General features: G+C 40.6%; 1 protein-coding gene across 1 annotated transcript in view; it reads right to left on the bottom strand.

The window, feature by feature from the left end:
• Positions 1 to 21,475, bottom strand: part of ATP8A2 (ATPase phospholipid transporting 8A2) — a 705,555-nt gene that overhangs the window by 258,544 nt on the left and 425,536 nt on the right. The window contains exon 25 of the mRNA XM_049867411.1: positions 12,549 to 12,721. Within this exon, the coding sequence (XP_049723368.1) occupies positions 12,549 to 12,721 (173 nt within the window). The remainder of the gene's footprint in view (positions 1 to 12,548; positions 12,722 to 21,475) is intronic.

Raw genomic sequence — 21,475 nt, 5'->3', positions numbered from 1 at the left:
GCCTCTCAGAAACTAAGCCACTGGAGATAATTCAGCCCTGGCACTCTGACAAAGCTCAGTTAGCTGATTAACAAGAAACAAAAGAAGTCCAATCATTCAGCAGAAGCACTCCGTCTCTGTTGACCCAGCAAAACCTTGCAGATGACAACAGCAATAAAGCTTAGAGATCACCAACCATAAAACTCGAAGCACAGGCTTCCAAAATTTGGCAACTTAGGCTAGCTCCATCAATCTGACATGCCTTGTGCTGACAATTTACTTAGTCTTAAGTACTAAATATAAATATAATATGCAGAGCTCTGAAAAATAAAAGACTTAAAACTTCCTGTCTTTCCATTCATTTTCTCTCTAAAGTTAAACAAGTAGGAGACGGAAGCAGAGAAGCTGAAAGCAGATAAGCCTAAAGTCCAAGCATTGGTAGACAGGGGTACACTTTGCCTCACTATAATCCTGGAACTTCCTGTTCAAAACCAGAGGAACAGTAAAGCTTCCAGATGGGATATTCCTCATGGTTTTCAAAGCCATAAGAGGAATACTGGCTGTCAAGACCAGGGAAGGGAAGGCACTGATAAATGAGAGGAAGTGCCAGATGTATATACAGGAAAATGGAAAACATAATTTTCTTTGGGACCAATTAAGGTAAGAGCTACTTTGTATTCTCTCAATCAGAACAGTGTCAATGTTGTCAGCAGAAGAGGGATTTCTTTTCCTAACGAAAGTTAACATGATGCTTTCTTGTACTAATGAAACACATTGTGAACAACTTCATAGGAAAGAAGAAGAAGAAAAAAAAACACTTTAAGTTCAAATATGATCACAAGACAAGGCTTGGGGGCATCTATATTCATGACAGATTCCACATGTTTGAGCTTTATTCTTGAGCTTTTTGTTGTTGTTGTTGTTCTAGGAGGAAAAAGGAGTCCTGATGCTCAATGGTTGAGAGCTTGGCTATTAACCAAAAGGTCGGCAGTTTGAACCCACCAGCCACTCCTTGGAAACACTATGGGGCAGTTCTACTCTCTCCTACAGGGTTGCTATGTGTTGAAAACAACTCAACAGCACATAACAGTAACAACAGAAACAAAGAGGCCAAATATTATGAGCTTTCGCTTCAGAATTTTAGATCCAGTTCGGCCTCACATCAACCTGTTTCATTTGGCAAGCAGTATTATCAAAAAGACATGCACCAATTAATTAATCATTCATCAGAAAGAAGTGGGGGCTTGAAAAATGACGTGTCTATTAGCTCTTCTGGCATCTCATATGGGCTCCAATGTGTTGAACGCAGCAGAGTTAACGGATGTGAGATTACAGACACCATATCCTTAGAAGACTGCTCGAAGAAGAAAGGGCTTCCTTACTTCTGGTGTTCACTGTATCTGAGCTTATGTCTAGAAACCCCAGTGTGAACATGGGTCAATCAAAAAGAATTCCTTCCACATAAACCACTTTTTAGTACTATTACAGGACAGGGAGCTCTGGTGGCACGGTGGTTAAGCGCTCAGCTGTTAACCAAAAGGTCAGCGGTTCAAACCCACCAGCCACTCCTCAGGAGAAAGATGTGGCAGTCTGCTTCCCTAAAGATTACAGCTTTGGAAAACCTATGGGACAGTTCTACTCTGTCCTGTAGGGTCACTATGAGTCAGAATCAACTCCACAGCAACAGGTTTGGTACAGAAGGACAGTTCTACTACAGAAGGAAAGTGAAGGCATGATACCAATTTTATAGCCAAAACAAAATTACATCAGAGACATGTTCCTAAATACACAGCATATTGTAATAGCTCAAACCCTGCTATGAAATATCCTGTGGCAGAGTTTTCTGTCATGTTATCATGCCATAAATGCTGCCTCCTTTAACCTGGATTATTGTAGCAGATTTTTTTAAAGAACTTTCTTCTGTATTCTCATAAGTATGTGCTCACATTTTAATCACATGTACTGTATCTCCTCACCAGATTATTATATGAGAGCAGGACGTAAGCAACAAAGTTGACGGGCTAATTTTTTTCTATTTCTTACCTAAAGGAATGGTCAATAAACAGCAATGATATCTAACATTTAGGTGCAGAATAAAAAAAAAAAAAAAAAATCAGGTAAGAAATCTCTAATAGTCAAGAGTTAAACTTGGATAATGATTTGTATAAATTACTTCCTGCAATTGCTATTTAAGATGAAAAGTATACTTCATTTATGAACATAAGTCAACGAAATATAGCTTTGACTTAAAAAATGTTTAATAACCTTTTTTTTTTTAAATCCTATGCTAAATATTATTACTTCAAAGTAGTTTCATTTTCCTACTTTGGATTAATACTTTGAAGCCTCAAAATATTCTGGTCTCAGATGCGCTATATAGGTACAAAATCTAAATTAATCTGATTTGTTTTTCTAGAAAAATGCTGGTAAAAAGAAAACGTGGGCAGGGGTGTTATCAACACTGGACTTTTTGGAGCTATTGCATCTGAGGGTGTACATTCTTTAGCAGAGTAATAATACAGCCACTTAGGACCAAATGAAACTGCCTTACTGTTCACATAATAACATTCATCTTAGAGCTAAGTGAAAAGGAACCAGTCTATAAATAAATTCTACCTTAATTGCATTTAATCAATAAATGGGCAAATGTACTGTAAGCTATAATACAAACAACCCAAGGAGATGCTTACAACTTTGACAAGTTAATAATGCTCCCTGGAATAAAAGTGTCAAAGCAGACCGCTGACTTATAACTATACATGTATGATGCTGAGAAATCACAGTCATGAAAGAAACTAAAGAATAATTTCATTTTTGTGAGTATAGGATTGGACCCCTACCAATATGGAGGCCAACCAAAACACAGTTGGTGGTACAATTCTAATTACTACGTCTGAACTCTGTTTTGACATGAATTCTTGTGTGTAGTCCACAGGCTGAAAGATACCACACACAAAAGGCACAATGTCTTGAGCTTTCCTATTACCAGTCATGCCTTATTAATACAAAAAGTTAACCTAGGGAAGAGGCCCAATGAGAAGAGCCAGTTTTGTTTTGTTTTTTCCCCTACATTAAGTATTTTAAAGGTAGGACAGCTAGCTGTATAGGTTTTCAGAGACAGGTTGAGTCATATGCTTGAGAAAGTCCAGGAAACGGGTATAAGGTGGAGCCAGCCTGGGGAATTGATATACTGTCAGTATGTTAAAACCCTGTCTCGTTCAGTAGAGAAGCCTGTGTTGATTTCCTTTAAGTTTCTGTTCATATGTGTATCCTACCACAAAATTATCTCTTAATTGTTAATTAGTAGGGACAGCAAGCCTCACACTGGAAGTGCAGACTCTCCTTACTAAACAGAAGAAAACACATTGGTCCCAGTGGGGAAATGCTGCTGGCCACATCCTTCTTCCTTGAAGTCACGTGACTTCACTTTCTTATATGAAGGGCACAAACCCTTTTGTAAATTTCTGTTGCGTACCTTTGAATCCATTATTACTTTACAGAATCATCAAGTATCTTTGTAAAGATACAGCTATAAAGATCTTCATACTGATGTTCATAATAGAAATTTTTACTATTAATAACCTGAATATCCAGCAACTTCCAGTTTTCCAGCTGTCATCAAGTCGACCCTGACTTGTGGTGACTCCATGTGTGTCAGAGTAGAACTGTGCTCCCACAGCATCTTCACAGCTGAGTTTTTGGAAGTAGATTGTCCAACCTTTCTTCCAAGGTGCTTCCGGGTGGACTCGAACTGCTGACCTTTCAGTTAGAGCCTAGTGAGTTAACCATTTGCGCCACCCTGTGACTCCCATTCAACAACTAGGACTTAAGTTATTGTGATTTCATGTAACAGAACACTAATAAGCTTTTTAAATTGTATTTTATATGAACATTGTGAACAGTATAACCCCTCTTCCTATTAAAAGTACTGTCACAGAAAAAGATCTAGATTTAAACACCAGTGGCTAATAGTGATCATCTTTGGTTGGTGAGATTGTGACTGCTGTTTCCTTTCTTTTTGCTTATCTGCATTTTTTAACTGTTTCAATGAGGAATATAAATCTCTCTTAGAGTTAGAAAAACAAACCAAAAAAGTTTTTTAAAACATCCATTATGCCCATGCTGCCTTTTTGTCTTTACTCTCTTTATTGCTATAGTATCACAGTAAGTTTATAAATGTTTATCTCTGAATCTATCCTGAAGGACAGAAGTCTAAACACATCCCAGAAAATAAATGATGTCTTCAGAACCCTTTAATTGCTACATCCAGTTGAGCTCCCTGCCGTGGTGCTTTCCTTCTATTCCATCCCTGGCCCTGAAGACGTGAGAGCTGTAAATCACTTCAGCTCCCAAGGCGGTGCTCCGGGGCCCTTGAGCATCACCTGTATTTGCAGGCACTTGTGGTGGAGCCATGAGCCAACTGCCTCACACAAGGGGGTAGAGGTAGGCTGATGATTCTTTCATGGCTCTTTTCCTGAGGATATGCAGCAACTTTTCACATTTCTAAATGTTCTCTAGGGGTCAAAGTCTGGCCCCCTGGTAGTCTGGGCTGCAGAATTTATCTCCATTTGACAAAAATAAAGAGCTTCAAAGTAAAAGGAAACATGAGAAGATAAGAAAGATGGCGGCCATAAGTGAAGGAAACAGGGAAGAGAGAACAGAGAATTCTTTCCTGAACATACTGAAAATGATTTACACATTTTCTACATGACTTTTATCCCTTTGAAAATGACATATCCCACAAAACTTTATGCCGGATAGGTTTAAACAAATTCTATAGCTTGAAAAATAGGTTAAATGCAAAAGCTCTCGTATGAAACTGCATTAACAGTAATAAAGGTATGTGATTATGAGTTAGTCACACAGCCAACTCTGTGATTTATGAACACAGGTCCTGACATTATTCAGATTGAGGATTACTACTTGATACTATGGGCAAGTTATGGAATTTTTCTGAGGCCCTAATTTCTGCATTTATAACAACAAATACTTATCAAGGATCGACAAATGAAAAAATTGTAATTTTTTATCTCAATCTTGTACAGTAAAACCTGTGAAAGCTGAAGCTGTATAAGCTGAAAACCAGTCAGAGAAGGAAAACTCTATTTTCCACTAAAACAAGCAACAGAAAAGTGGTAAACTGTACCCTATCAAAGGTAGAAAACTCGTGAGGCCTGGAAAAACAAGACTGTCCCACTGAGTTCTGGCTCTCACAGGTTTCACTGTAATTTGCTTACATGGTTTAGTCTCTCTAAAGGTTCCTTGCATATAAAACTATGCCTACTGATGCTATCAACAGCCTCGATGACTGAGAGAATGTTGTTGCTAAGTGTCACTGAATGGATTCCAACTCACAGTGACCACATGTGATAGAGTAGAACTGTCCCATAGGGTTTTCTAGGCTGTAATCTTTATGGAAGCAGATTGCCAAGTCTTTCTCTCACAGAGCTGATAGGTGTGTTTGAACTCCCAAGCTTTCGGTTAGCAGCTGAATGCTTAACTGTTGTGCCACCAGGGCTCCTTACTGAGAGGACTGTGGAGCCATTAGCTGAGGAGTGAATTCAGAAGACCAGTGGGTGCAAGGATTGGGGAGATGCATAGACAGGGTGACTGTGATAAATTCAGGCTGCGCATTTTGAATTTAAGGTACCCACAGCATGTCCATTCACAAAAGTCCTAGACACAGATGAATGTACAGGTGAGCGTGGAGCTCAACAAGGGCCCAGCTGGAGCGCAGATTTGGGAAGCAGTCATTCTCAATCCTGTTGGCACATTACACTAGCGCTAATCAGAGAGCTCGAAAAGTGCCAAGGCTTCTGACTTACTTGCCTGGGGTAGGACATGGGAATCAGTACCTTGTTTATTTGTTTCTTTCTTTCATTCAGTTATGTTAAAAACAAAAACAAAAAAACCACTGCCACTGAGTCAATTCCAACTCCTAGTGACCCTGTAGGACAGAACGGAACTGCCCAGTAGGGTTTCGAGGGCCATAATCTTTCCAGAAGCAGACTAGCAGACTGCCACATCTTAGGTTTTTTACTGAAGAAAAGTTCATGTAACACAAAATTAATCATTTTGAAGTGCACACTTCAGTGGCATTTAGTACAGTCACAATGTTGTACAACCATCACCTCTGTCTGGTTACAAAACATTTTATCACCCCCAAAGGAAACCCTATACCCATTAAGCCTTCTTCCTTTCCCCTTTTCCCTGGCAAACACTTATCTTCCTTCTGTCTCTATGGATCTACCTGTTTCAGATGTAAAAAAGAAAACAAAAACAAAAAACATTGCCATCCATCCCAACTCCTCGCAAACATATAGGGCAGAGTAGAACAGCTCCACAGGGTTTCCAAGGCTGTAATCTTTACGGATGCAGATATCTTTTTCCCGCCAAGGAGCTGGTTGGTTTGAATCACCCACCTTTTGGTTAGCAGCCAAGCAACCATTGTGCCACTAGGGCTTCTTTTTATTTGAATACTTGTTTTTAATTCTTTGGGGTATATGCCCAAAAGTGGAGTTGCTGGATCATCGGACAAGTCATTGAGGAGCATTTTCTTTCTTCAGTTTCTTTGGGTGATATTCTGTGAGGCTGGTGTTGTAGATCACTACTGTAGAGTATGGTGAGACCATAAAAGCAGATGGAATGCGCTCAGGGAGAACATATGGAGTGAGAGGCACAACGTTGGAAAATCAACATCTCAGAGGCAGCCAGAAAAAGTGCCTGTGGAGGAGATATAACACTAGGGAGAAGAGAGCGGTATTCCAGAAGCCAGGAGAACAGTCTTCAAGTGGGGGGACCATCATATCAAATACTGAGGAGGTACAAGAGTCCGGTGCACATGGCCAGGCAGAGGCCACTGGGGACATGAGGTAGGTGAGCGTCGCCAAAGGCCTGAGTGCAAGTCGTTGGGCATAAAGGAGATGCAAAGTAACAGCAAATACTGTACCATACTCTGTCATTCATTATTAAAACTTACAAGGCAGAGGCCACGTCTTCTATGTTTTTATACCCCATGGCACTGGAGACATACTATAAAGCGAATAATAAAGCTAAAACAAAAATCGTATTGGACTAGTCAGTTTACACTTCGACAAAGAATGTGAGATACGACAGTGAACTTGGGTAGAACACTGACTGGTCCCTGTTCTGCTGACCACAGTGTAACCTTTCTAGGATATTTTTCTTTAATTTTATTTTCGGTGAAAATACACACAGCAAAAGCCCCTCCCATTACACAGTTGCTAGACATAATGATTAGCGACACTGGTTACATTCTTCACATTGTGTCAACATTCTCCTTATTTCTGTTCTAGTTGTTTCACTTCCATTTACTTAACCTCCCTGCCCCTCAAACTTCTCATCTATGCATGAAGATAGCTTGATGACCCTTTGGTCTTGTAGAGAATTTTTTTTTTTAATGCAATACTCACGGGTGACTATCTTTACTCTTTGGGCTAAACTATTATTTAGTTTAAAGGTGACTTCAGGGGATACTTTCAATTCAGTGTTTGAAGAGCAACTCAGGGCACTTCCATAGGATTTTAACAAATGGGAAATGTAACCAGTGTATGCTGCTGTTATTGTGTGCCATCAAGTCAATCTCTACTCATAGCAACCCTATAGGACAGAGCAGAACTGCCCCATTGGGTTTCTTAGGCTATAATCTTTATGGGAATAAAGAGCCAGGTTTTTTCTTCTGAGGAGCTGCTGGGTGGATTCAAACTGCTGATCTTCTGGCTAGCAGCTGAGTGGTTAACCACTGTGTCACCAGGGCTCCTTATAAATTTAACCAAATTGTTTGTTTCTAATCTTAGGAAAACATTTAACAAATTCTTGTACATTTCCTTTTCACTGCCTAAAATATTATGTTTTTACACAACATTTATCAGTTTCTGAATCAAAATTGGTAAGAGGCAATACTTCATAATTTCACAGAAGAGTTATTTCTGAAAATTTTTTTTCTTCTATTATTAGAGAAAAAGGTAATTACAAACTTCTCTTTTAAAGATGACCACTGAGACTTCAGATCAACCTTAGAGTGGAAGCCACATATTAAATTTATCTCAAGTTTAAACTCGCAATGAATAGTAAGTACACCTTGAAGCATACAAGTGTGTTTCTTTTTTTAAAGCATGTGTTGATTTTCTTTTAATCTGAAGTATGAGACTAGCCAAGAAATGTCTCTTGGAGTAGCAGTATACTCCCCTAGATTCCTTTTTTCAATTAGTGCTTCTATTTGGTAGACAGTAACAGCATTTAATTTGAAATTTCCTCTTTCTGTGCCAATTACAGTTTGAACTCCTTCCTGTGAAGTCTTAAAGTCCACAGGCTTATGTGACACACAAAACACCGTTACAGCAGCCAAGAGTAAGAAGAGGAAAAATATGTTTTTCTTTAGTATCAAGCACCTGGCAAGAAAAGAACATGTTCCTGTAAAGACTTAAAGGCATTCCTGGCTCTCCCCTGAGAACCTAAACGTCCTCATTTTTATTTCCTCTTAAAGACCATGAAGCTGTATCATGTTTGCTTTCATTTACAGTTTACCAGATTTTTCCACATTGTTTCTCCTGGTTGCTGCTGCTGCTGTTTGCCTCTGCTCACCAATATGTCTGGGCTAGGGCTCCTTTACCAAAGAGGCAGTTGGAAAAGAGAAAAGAAGTCACTTGCCCTGACTTTTGGCTTTGGAGAGAGCAGTAACAACCTGAAACCAGTTGACCAGTTGCTATCGAGGTTGCATTGACTTCATCTCCTGGTGGCCCCACGTGTGTCAGAGTACAACCGTGCTCCACAGGGTTTTCAATGGCTGATTTTTTTTTAGAAGTAAATCGCCAAGTCTTTCTTCCAAGGCACCTCTGGGTAGGCTCAAACCACCAACCTTTCAGTTGTTGTTAGGTGCCATCCAGTCAGTTCCGGCTCACAGCAACCCTATGTACAATAGAATGAAACACTGCCCGGTCCTGTGCCATCCTCACAATCATTGTTATGCTTGAGCCCACTGTCACAGCAACCGTGTCGATTCATCTCATTGAAGGGTCTTCCTCTTTTTTGCTGACCCTCTACTTTACTGACCGTAATGTCCTTCTCCAGGGACTGATCTGTTCTGATAACACGTCCAAAGTATATGAGATGTAGTCTTGCCATCCTTGCTTCTAATGAGCATTCTGGTTGTACCTCTTTCAAGACAGATTTGTTTGTTCTTTTGACAGTCCATGGTATATTCAGTATTCTTTGCCAACATCACAATTCAAAGGCATCAATTCTTCTTCAGTCTTCATTATTCATTGTCCAGCTTTCACATGCAACCTTTTTCGGTTAGCAGTCGAAAATGTTAACCATTTGCACCATTCATAGACCTTCTAGTGTTGACAGATTGATAGAAATCAGGTACACACCTACTGGGCAACTCTACAGCTTAGACACAAAGGGGAAATGATGAGAAAGAGTATGCCCCCACTCCCCGTCTCATGTCTATCCTTATTACCATTTGCTTGTTGACAATCTAAACTGGCCAAATAGAATTCAGGAAAGGAAGCACAGTATCAGCTCCTTAGAAAAGACAGCCATTAGATATGACACCAAAAGCACAAGGAACAAAAGAAAAAAAAAAAAGATAAATTGGACTTTATCAAAATTAAAATATTTTATGTTGCAAATAATAACATCAAGGAAGTGGAAAGACAACCACAGAATGGGAGGAAATATCTGTAAATAATAAATCTGATCAGGGACTTGTATTCAGAATATATAAAGGATTCTTACAACTCAATAATAAAAAGACAATTGATCCAGTTTAAAAAATGGGGAAATGATCTGAAGAGACATTTCTCAAAAGAAAATAAACAAATGGCCAATAAGCAGATGAAAAGATGCTCAACATCATTAGCTATTAGGAAATTCAAATCTAAACCACAATGAGACACCACTGCACTCTCACCAGGATGTCAAACAGACAGAATTTAACAAATTTTAGCAAGGATGTGGAGGAGCTGGAATACTCATACGTTGCCGGTGACAATGTAAAATGGCATGGTGCTTTGGAAAACTGTCTGGCAGCTCCTTAAGAGGTTAAATACAGAGTTACACGTGATCTAGCAATTCTACTCCTAGATATATACCCAAGAGAAATGAAAACGTATGTTCACACAAAAACTTTCACACCAATGTTCATAGTAGGGTTATTCATAACAGCCAAATGATGGAATCAACCCAAACCCAAACCTAAACCAAACCCATTGCTGTCAAGTTGATTCCAACTCACAGCGACCCTATAGAACAGATCACAACTGCCCCCATAGGGTTTCCAAGGGTGTAATATTTATAGAAGCAGACTGTCACATTCTTTTACCATGGAGCAGCTGGCTGGTAGGTTCTAACCACTGACCTTTTGGTTAGCAGCTGAGTGCTTAACCACTGCACCACCAGGGCTCCTTGGAATCAACCCAAATATTCATAAACTGGTAAACGGATAAACAAAATGTGCTATATCCATGCAACGGAATGTTATTTTGTAATAAAAAGAAATGAAGTGCTACAAAATGGATAATCCTGGAAAACATGCTAAGTGAAGGAAGCCTGTCCTAAGGAGACCATTTTGTATGATTCCATTTCTGTGAAATGCCCAGAAAGACAGAAAGTAGATTACTGTGGCTACCTACAGTTGGAGAATAGAGATGGGAAAGTGATAGCTAAAAGGCAAACCCGTAGTTTTCAAGTGAATGCCAACCCACAGCAACCCTACAGGACAGAGTGAAACTGCCCCATAGGGCTCCCCAGGCTGCAGTCATCAAGGAAGCAGGCTGCCACAACCTTCTCCTGTGGAGTAGCCGGTGGGTTCGAACAGCTGACCTGCTGGTTCACAGCTGAACGCTTAACTACTACACCACCACGGCTCACAGGATTTCTTTTCGGAGTGATGACAAATGTTCTAAAATTGACTGTGGTAATGGTTGCACAACTCTAAATATACTAAAAACCACTGAAATGTAGCTTTAAATAGGTGAATTGTATGGTATGTGAATTATATCTCAATGAAGCTGTTTGGAAAAAAACAGACAGATTCCATCATAAAACCAGAAAGCATAGTATTTCATTTCCACATGCTCTGGTCACCACCCCAGATCCCTGACAGCTGCACCGAGGTTCCTAATGACTTAAAGGTAAAACACAGAGTTCTCATTCCTTGTTTCAAGTACATCTGAATTTGTTCCTCAGTCCCAAGATCCCTGAGCATCCTGTGACTCCAGGCACAAAACCAATATTCCTTTCTACCACGGGGGCTCCTACAGCCACTCCAGCTCTGCTTGGCCTTTGGTGGAATGCCTCAAGTTAAGAGAAGGACCAGGACAGCAAAGAAAAATGATGGAGCATTAGGTGAAAACAGAGTTGGGGGTTCTGAACAGGGGGGTGTTTTAGCAGGGAAATGAGAACAGATTCTTTGGTCAGGAGTGGCAGGCAAGGTTGAAGAGACAGGGAGAAGACGCGTGCGCTGTTAAGGAGTCAGCTTTCCTGGTGGCAGGGCAGGCGGGCTTTCACGCAGACATGCTAAGCGTAGCAGAGCAGTGAGTGTCGAGAGAGATCTAGGGAAGAGAGGAATGAAGAAAACATCCCTGGGGCCTTCTGGAAAGGCAGAACTGGCCAGGCAGTCTTGTTAAGGTGACAACTGGCTATTCGAAACAGATTATGCTAGAACTCAAAAGAGGCGTCTTCAGACGACTAACAGAGTTAGGAATTTAAAAGCATCCTAAAAGCTGGCTACTGAGAAAATAAGAAAGCAACGTATAAACAGTGGGGAATCATAAGATATAAGAGCAGGAACAAATAAGAGTATTAACTCAGTAATACACATTGAGAATTTAACTACCCACCTGGCACTGAGCACAGTGCTTTCAGAAATGGAAGGTGCTCCTCTCACCTTTCAAGTTGTCAGGCCCGTAACTGGGGTGGTATCGTTCACCTCTCTTGCAGTTTATTTTCTTAACAATTCTGCCTGACTTTCAAGTCTCTATCAGAACTGGACCTCTGTGCTGCCAGTAACCAATGGAATGCAGCAGAGCCCACCCTGAAGAAACCCTCCCAGACTTCATGAAAAACCAAAGACTCCTGCTTAGATCCCAACACAAAAATTCGTAGTCGGCGGAGCCAACCAAAACTCCATGTCGACTGAAAAAGAACATCAGAAAAGATGCAGGCAAGCCCCCCTTGGTCTTGGAAGTTGAGCTCAGACCCCTAGAGCTCAAGAATCAAGTTGCTAGGACTTCTGGAACATTCCCACACAGGCCTGAGTCACAGTTTGTCCAACTTCTCCCCCATCGTGAATATGACTGGAGGCTCTGGCTTTTATTTCTTTTATCTTCTTAGAAGACAATACACAGAGCAAACATTTTCAAACCACTAACTGCCTACCGCAAAATCTTTGAACTGGCAGTAAAAGTTGAATGCGTGCTTTTGTTTTGCTGGTTTCAGATACAAAACTTTAGGCCAACAATTCCTGTGCATCAATGTATTTGCTAAAAATTCAGAAAAAAGACACATCAGAAAGTGAATCTTGTGCAGCCCGCACACCCTACCTGCAACATATCACCGCTTTGCACGAGAGCGCCAAGTCCAGGAAGCTTCTCCTGACCTCGAAGGAGAGCGCGTACTTGAGCGTGTGGCCATCGATGATGAGCGCCACGTCGTTTTCCTTGCCCAACAAACTCCCCAGGTCAGTGCAGTGCTGAGTAATGGCTGCCCTTGTGGCCTGAAACAAGTGTAGGCAGAAAAAGTGCATTTTTGTGTGAGTTCGAGACATCAAAAGCAAAAATCAAAATTAAGTACCTTGAAATTAGAACATGCCCGTTCTAACGTATGACGAACACTCAACTTGGTACACGCATTTGTTAAGATTACACGCTAACACTTTCCAGGTCTGTTTTATCAGTGGAAGCACCCTGGCACTGAGATCATATATGTACATTTATTCTCTCTGGTTGGGTCCACGGCTGCTTAGAACATCCAGACTCTTCTCCACCACAGCTGTAACTGCTACAATTCTAATGACTGTCTTTGTCTTCCCTCCGCTGCACTACATGGAGTCACGGGGTGATGCAAACAGTTAACATGCTTGGCTGCTAAACGGAAACACTGGAGGTTCAAGTCCACCCAGAGGCACCTCAGAAGAAAGTCGTGGCGATCTGCTCCCCAAAAACCAACCACTGAAAACCCTACGGAGCCCAGTCCTGGACTGACACAGACGGGGCCACCGCGAGTCAAAGTCAACTCAATGGTCGGCACTGAATACGCATTATTCTCGGTGCTCCTAGAAAAGAAAACTCTATACAAACAAATGTGGTTTTGGAAAAAGATAACAGTTCTGGAACTTCAGTGGTAAATGCTAACATTTCACAGCTTGCACAAAAACCAAGCCTGTTGCCATTCCAACTCATAGCAATCCCATAGGACAGAGAAGCGCCCCCATAGGGTTTCCAAGGAGCAGCTGGTGGATTTGAACTGCTGATCTTTCGGTTAGCAGCCGAGCTCTTAACCACGGCACCACCAGGGCTCCAAGTTTGTACAAAGTAATCTTTAAAGCATACACAAAATGTTGATGTGTGCTGTCAAGTCAATTCTGACTCACAGCAACCCTACAAGACGGGGTAGAACTGCCCCATAGGGTTTCCAAGGCTCTGTATCTTCACGGAAGCAGACCGTCCCATCTTTCTCCCATGGAGCGGCTGGTGGGTTTGACTGCCAACCTTTTGGTTAGCAGTCGAGTGCTTAACCACTGTGCCACCAGGACTCCTTCTACAAGATGTTAGGTGATATAAAAATAACACAAAAGATTAGTTTCTAACTCTGCTGAGATCTTCAGACTCAACCATTCTGTCCATGCACCATCAGGATAAGAAATGAATCGATTATTTTTACAGGTTACAGAAAATATCTAATCAAATTAAACTGCCAATACCTCCCAAAACATTATTTCTAAGCTAAATGAATGTCTTGGTGGAATATTTCTTATCAGGTGGAATTAAAGCATAGAACCATTTTTATGATTAAACAAAAATGATGTTCTAATCTTCACAGTGAATCTATGACTATGAATAGGATATCTGGCTCGAATAAAAGAAAGCAGTTTTTGGCTCATTAAAAAGAAATCTGGTTCAAGTTAATGAAAAAAACACAAAAGTCTGCTGAAATTATTTTGTCTAGATAACTATTCTTTGCTATTAAGTTACATATATATGCAATTATATTATGTGATCATATGATAACATAAATTATAGTTTTAAAGAAATAAATACATTTAATGAGCAGGAATCTTTCTACCCTTAGTTACACTGAGGATCAACTACCATCACAAAGTGAGGTTATACTGTCTTACTGCTCAGTAATTTATTCTCAGTAACCCACTTCTAATCAGAAAGATGTACTGATGGCATTATTGTGGTTTAGAACACTGTTCTGTGGTTATGGCCTGGGTTCTAGTCCCAAATCTCCCCTTTTTACCTCTGTGGCCTTGGGCAAGATATTACATACACACACTCACACAAGAGTTGCCTTCCAGTCAATTCTGACTCATGGTAACCTCATATGTTTCACACTCGAACTAAGCTCCATAGGATTTTCATGGCTGTGACCTTTCAGAAGCAGATCTCCAGGCCTTTCTTCTCATGTGCCTCTGGGTGGGTTCATACTCCCAACCTTTTGCTTAGTAGCCCCAGTGCTTAACCATTTGTACCACCCAGGGACTCCTGAACAAGATACTAAACCTTGGTAAATCTCAATTTTCTCATGTGTAAAATAGAGGTGAGACTAGAAACAAATGAACTTAACAATGTACTCCTTAGGACTGGGCATGGCATATGGTTAGCACTCAATAAAACTCATGCCTCTTCCTATTATAAATATTGTATGATCTCACTTATAGAAAAGGACGACAGGCAAACGCAGAAAGACCAAAGTTTATTAGTGGTTACCAGGGAAAGGAGGGAGGGGAGGAAGGTGAGCCAGTGTTCGGAAGGAGTGAGTTTCTGTTTGTCATGTTGGGAAATTTGGCATCAATTAAGACTATTGGTTGTATAACTGATGACGATTAATGTAATTGATACCATTTAGTTGTACACCTGAAAAATGTTGAATTGACCAAAAAAAAAAAAACCTTATATCAAGGAAAATACACATCTCTGTAACTAAAGGCAGTGAGCAAATGCTGTCCTTGACAACATCTCTCTTGTCAGTGTAATAATATAATAATTGATACAATGTTTTAAGAACAAAAAGTTAAAGGGACTTACTAAAAATTAAAAAAACTCAATACTTTTTATTCTTAGTTATGTGATTCTTAATCTCCTACACACACTCTGAAAACATCTATGCTTACATTATGACGAAAACAGCCTGTCCTTTAGAATTTGGGTAATAAGGAAATAATTTGCCCCTCGAAAATTTCTCCAACTTAGAGGAACCCCAGCTTGCCCAGCAGACTGACTGTGCTCACCAGGGAACTCAGACAAGGGGGCCAGTTCTGGAGAGTGAACCTCCAGAGGCTGACTGCATGGAGGACAGATAACCTCGGGTAAGTATTTCACCCAAGGGATGAGGAGCCAAGGTGCACAGATCTGGCCCCAGGAGTTGGTCTCTGTTCTATCAGAGAAGCTCATTACAGTCTAGTTTGGTGCCTTGAACTTCCTTTGTCCTCCCTCATTGACTTGTGTCTGGAACCAAGGAGGAAAGATTTAGGAGTAAAATATCCCCCCTGAGATGTGTAGACTATTACTAACGGCTTAAAAAAAAAAAAAAAAAAATGGGGCACAACACAAGTGGGGATATATCAAGATAGTACTATCATGGAGTGCATTCTCTATTGTTGATAGTAGCTGTCAAGTCTGCTTCAACCCATGGCGACCCCATGTACAACAGAATGAAATGTTGCCCAGTCATGTGCCCTCTTCATGATTGTTGGCATGTTGGGGTCCTTTGTTGACTACTGCTGTGTATTTGGAATGTCTTCCAACCTAGGGGGCTCACATCCCAGCACTATATCAGACAATATTCTGTGACCTATAAGGTTTTCATTGGCTAATTTTTAGAAGGAGATCCCCAGGTCTTTCTTCTTAGTCTGTCTTAGTCTGGAAGCTCCACTAACACCTGTTCACCACGGGTGGCCCTGCTAGTATCTGAAAAATATTGGTGGCATAGCTTCCAGTAGCACAGCAACACACAAGCCACTACAGTATGACAGACGGACAGGTGGTAGGTGCTCCCCTTACTTGGGGTCATTTCTGGAGCATGCATGAGGGTGGACTGGACATGGAAGTCTGCTTCTTCCCATGGCAGACAAGGAGAGGAGAGCTCCAGTACGGTCCGCTCATCACAGGTTCGCACATGCATCTCTAGGGGCAGGAGTACAGAGGGTGCCACAAGAATAAGGCTGAGCCCTGGGAAGATGAGGGGAACTGAGTGAACTGTGTCCTTTAGACATGCACAACCCCCTCCACCCCACCCTACTCCCAAGGAAATATATACAAAAGGAATGCCAGAAAGGGAGCTGGAGTTTCAACAGACACAGATAGAGACAGAGAGGAGCAGGGATAGCAGCTTTTCCTGAGTCTCAAAGGCCACCTATGATTCCACAGGTGGCCATGATGGGAGACACAAGTCATATTATCTTAATTTAAATTGAACCATAAAGGGCAACTGCTTGAGCCCTACTATGGGGGCAGCACTATGGTTAGCATCATAGATATAAGAAGAAAAGACATGGATCGTGACCACAAGGATGTGAACGCAGAACGCAAACTACTGGTGAAGGGCCAACTGTGGCCCTTGGATGTAGTCAATGCTCTGTAAATATTTGCTAGACCATTTCCTCTAGAGTGAGACTTCTAATACAATATGGAGCCTACAGTGACAGATATATGCAACAGCTTAGTAGGGAACGTGGGAGAGAAGAAAGTTAATGGGTGGAGGAGGAAAGAGGGCAGATGGCAGGACAAGGCCTTGAGATGCTGGGCTCAGTCACAAAGCTTGTAGGAGTGAAAGACAATTGAATGACGCTTTATTGGTAGTACTGAATTGAAAACTCTAGATATGTGGTGGCCACCCTCTCCACTTGCAGATAAAGCACCAAACATTACTAAGTTAAGTTAACACGATGAAAGAAGATAAATTTAACATTTCTATTCCAACCAAAAGATATTTTCTCTGACACTGGTACCTAGCACAGTACATTAATAAATACTTCTTCAAACACAAAATGGATTCAGTTGAGCATTTACATGAGTTAAACCTATTAGACTCAACCAACCAAGATGGACTTATTTGAATATCTACTACGCTTCTATAGAAATAATAATAAAAACGAAAATCTACATTCTCTATCCCCATCAATTTTATAGCACTATCAGGGTGACAAATACACACAAAATTAAGGATTAAATAATAAAAAAAAAACTAATCTCCTTCCAGGGAAGTGTCTAGATTTCACCATCATCACACCTCAAGCTTGCTTTGACTCATCTTTGTGGTTGGATCAAGTACATTAAATTGTAAATTCTGTGAAGGAAGAAACTCCCTTTGCCATGCTCCAATCATGCTAACCCTTAGCAGGTGCTCAAACATGCTCAATTTATAAATAGTTTGATGTGTCTAAATCTTGATTCTAAATATTCTGTTGGAATATATGCCTTTGTTGTTGTTAGGTGCCATCAAGCTGGCTCTGACTCATAGTGACCCTATGTATAACAATGAAATGGTGCCCAGTCCTGCGCCATCCTCACAATGCTTTAGCCCATCACTGCAGCCACTGTGTTAGTCCATCCTGTTGAGGGTCTTCCTTCTTCCAGTCTTGGGAGCATCTACTTGACCTCCCAGTGAGCTATGCAACCTTCTTGGTACACCTCGCATCCCCATCAAAATGATTGGTTCTCGATCAATTTTATTCCTCATATCCTAGCCTTTTTGCCTTCAGCTTCCTCTGCTCCTAAACAATGCCTTACCTATTTTCCATCCTGTTCTCCTCTCACTTCATCTGCTCAGAATCACACCTTTACCTTCGAAATTGACAAACTTTCCTACCTCTAAAGATTCTCCTGACCCCATTCTTCTAAATCCTTCCTTGACTTGTCTCCAGTCTCTCCTTTAAAAAAAAAAAAAATTTTTTTTTAGGATATATAAATTCATACATATATATGTATACATATATAAAAAAAATTTTATACATATATACATACATATATAAAAATATATATATAGATATGCATATATATAAACCAAAACCAAACCCATCGCCTTCAAGTTGATTCCAACTCATAGCGACCCTATAGGACAGAGTAGAACTGCTCCATACGGTTTCCAAGGAGTGCCTGGTGGATCTGAGCTGCCAACCTTTTTGGTTAGCAGTCATAGCTCTTAACCACTATGCCACCAGGGTTGTCATATATATATATATATATGATTGTAATCATATAAGAGAATATATTTAGGTAACACATTTTCCTCCTAAATGTTTAGGCGTCTATCTCCTAAGCACTAAGGACATTCTCCTATGTAACCGTATTAAAATGATCACATTGATACAATGCTATTATCCAACTGTTGTTGTTAGGTGCTGTCCGGTCAGTTTTGACTCATACTGACCCTACGGACAACAAAACACTGCCCAGTCCTGCACCATCTTCACAATCGCTGTTATGAACCCATTATTGCAGTCAATGTATCAACCCAACTTGTTGAGGGTCTGCCTCTTTTTCACTGATCTTCTATTTTATCAACCATGATGTCCTTCTCTAGGGACTGGTCCCTCCTGATAACATGTCCAAAGTACATGAGACAATGTCTCACCATCCTTGTTTCTAAGGAGCATTCTGGCTGTATTTCTTCCAAGACTGATTTGTTCGTTGTTCTGGCAGTTCATGGTATAGTCAATATTCTTCACCAACACCATAATTGAAAGGCATCAATTCTCCTTTGGCCTTCCTTATTCATTGTCCAGCTTTTGCATGTATATGAGGCTACTGAAAACACCATGGCGTATCTTAGCCCGTAGAGTGACATCTTTTCGTTCTAACACTTGAAAGAGGTCTTTTGCAGCAGATTTGCTCAATGCAATGTGTTGTTTGATTTCTTGACTGCTGCTTCCATGGGCTTTGATTGTGGATCGAAGTAAAATGGAATCCTTGACAACTTCAATCTTTTCCCCGTTTATCATGATGTTGCTTATTGGTCCCCTGGTGAGATTTTTGTTTTTTCTCTTTCCTTTTTTTTAAAACTGTACTTTAGGTGAAAGTTTACAGCTCGGGTTAATTTCTCATACAAAAATTTATAGACATATTGTTATGCGATATTAGTTGCAATCCCTACAATGTGACAGCACACTCCCCCTTTCCACCCCACGTTTTTTGTGCCCATTCAACCAGTTCCTATCCATTCCTGCATTCTCATTCTGCCTCCAAACAGAAGCCGCCCATTTGGTCTCATGTATCTGATTGAACTAAGAAGCATACTCCTCATGAGTATTATTTTATGTTTCATAGTCCAGTCTAATCTTTGTCTGGAGAGTGGGCTCCAGGAATGGTTTTAGTTCTGGGTTAACAGAGCGTATGGAGGCCATAGCTTTGGGGTGTTCCTCCAGTCTCAGTCAGACCACTAAGTCTGGTCTTTTTATGTGAACTTGAGTTCTGCTCCACACTTTTCCAGGGCTCCCTGTTGTGTTCCCTGTCAGGGCGGTCATTGATGGTAGCCAGGCACCATCTAGTTCTTCCAGTCTCAGGCTGATGGAGTCTCTGGCTTATGTGGACCTTTCGTCTCTTGGGCTAATTTTCCCTTGTGTCTTTGGTGTTCTTCATTCTCCTTTGCTCCAAGTGGGTTGGGACAAATTGATGCATCTTAGATGGCCATTCACAAGCTTTTAAGACCCCTGATTTTGGTTTTGTTTATGTTGAGGTGTAATCCATACTGAAGGCTCTAGTCTTTGATCTTCATCAGTAAGTGCTTCAAGTCTTCTTCACTTTCAGCAAGCAAGGCTGTGTCGTTTGTATATCACAGGTTGATAATGAGTTTTCCTCCAATCCCAATGCCCCGTTCTTCTTCATACAGTCCAGCTTCTTGCATTATTTGCTCATTATACAGATTGAATAAGTATGGTGAAAGGACACAACCCTCACACATCTTTCCTGACTTTAAACCATGCAGTTATCTCCTTGTTCTTTTCGAACAACTGCCTCTTGGCCCATGTACAAGTTCCTCATGAGCACAATTAAGTGTTCTAGAATTCCCATTTTTTGCATTGTTATCCATAATTTGTCATGATCCACACAGTTGAATGCCTTTGCATAGTCAATAAAACATAGGTAAACATCTTTCTGGTATTCTTTTGTTCCAGCCAGGATCCATCTGACATTGGAAATGATATCCCTCATTCCATGTCCTCTTCTGAATCCAGCTTGAACTTCTGGCAGTGCCCTGTCGATATAATGTTGCAAACACTTTTGAATGATCTTCAGCAAAACTTTACTTGTGTGTGATACTAATATTGTTCAGTAATTTCTGCATTCTGTTGGATTATTTTCTTTGGAATGGGCACAAATACGGATCTCTTTCAGTTAGTTGGCCAGGCAGCTATCCTCCAAATCTCTTGGCAGACAAATGAGCACTTCCAGTGCTGCATCTGTTTTTTGAAACATTTCAACTGGTATTCCATCAATTCCTAGAGACTTGTTTTTCACCAATGCCTTCAGTGCAGCTTGGACTTCTTCCTTCAGTATCGTCAGTTCTTGATCATATGATCCCTCCTGAAGTGGCTGAACATTAACAAATTCTTTTTGTTACATTGACTCTGTGTATTCCTTCATCTTCATTTTATGCTTCCTGCATCATTCAATATTTTCTCCATAAACTCTTTTAATATTGCAACTTGATGCTTGAATTTTTCTTCAGTTTTTCCAGCTTGAGAAATGCCAAGCACATTCAAAATATTCTTTTTGATAATGAATGTGATGCCATTCCCCTTTAATTTGTCATTCCCAGCATAGTAGATTATAGGATTGATTGTCCTATTAAAAATGGCCAATACCAGTCCATTTCAGCTCACTAATGCCTAGGATATCGATCTTTATGTGTTCCATTTCATTTTTGATGACTTCCAATTTTTCTAGAGTCATACTTTGTACGTTCCATGTTCTGATTACTAATGGATGTTTGCAGCTGTTTCTTCTCACTTTGAGTCGTGCCACCTCAGCAAATGAAAGTTCCCAAAGCATAACTATATACAAGTCATTAAGGTTGATTCTACTTTGAGGAGGCAGCTCTTCCCCAGTCATATTTTGAGTGCTTTCCAACTTGAAAGGTTCATCTTCTGACACTATACCAGATAATGCTCGGCTGCTATTCATAAGGTTTTCACTGGCTAATTTTTCAGAAGTAGACCACAGGTCATTCTTCCTAGTCTGTCTTAGTCTGGAAGCTCAGCTGAAACCTGTCCACCATGGGTAACCCTGCTGGTATTTGAAGTATC

The sequence above is a fragment of the Elephas maximus genome, chromosome 23 (genome assembly GCF_024166365.1).
Source record: "Elephas maximus indicus isolate mEleMax1 chromosome 23, mEleMax1 primary haplotype, whole genome shotgun sequence".
NCBI classification, from domain to species: Eukaryota; Metazoa; Chordata; class Mammalia; order Proboscidea; family Elephantidae; genus Elephas; species Elephas maximus.
The sequence above is the reverse complement of the archived record's forward strand: the minus strand, read 5'-3'. Positions and strand labels throughout refer to the sequence as shown.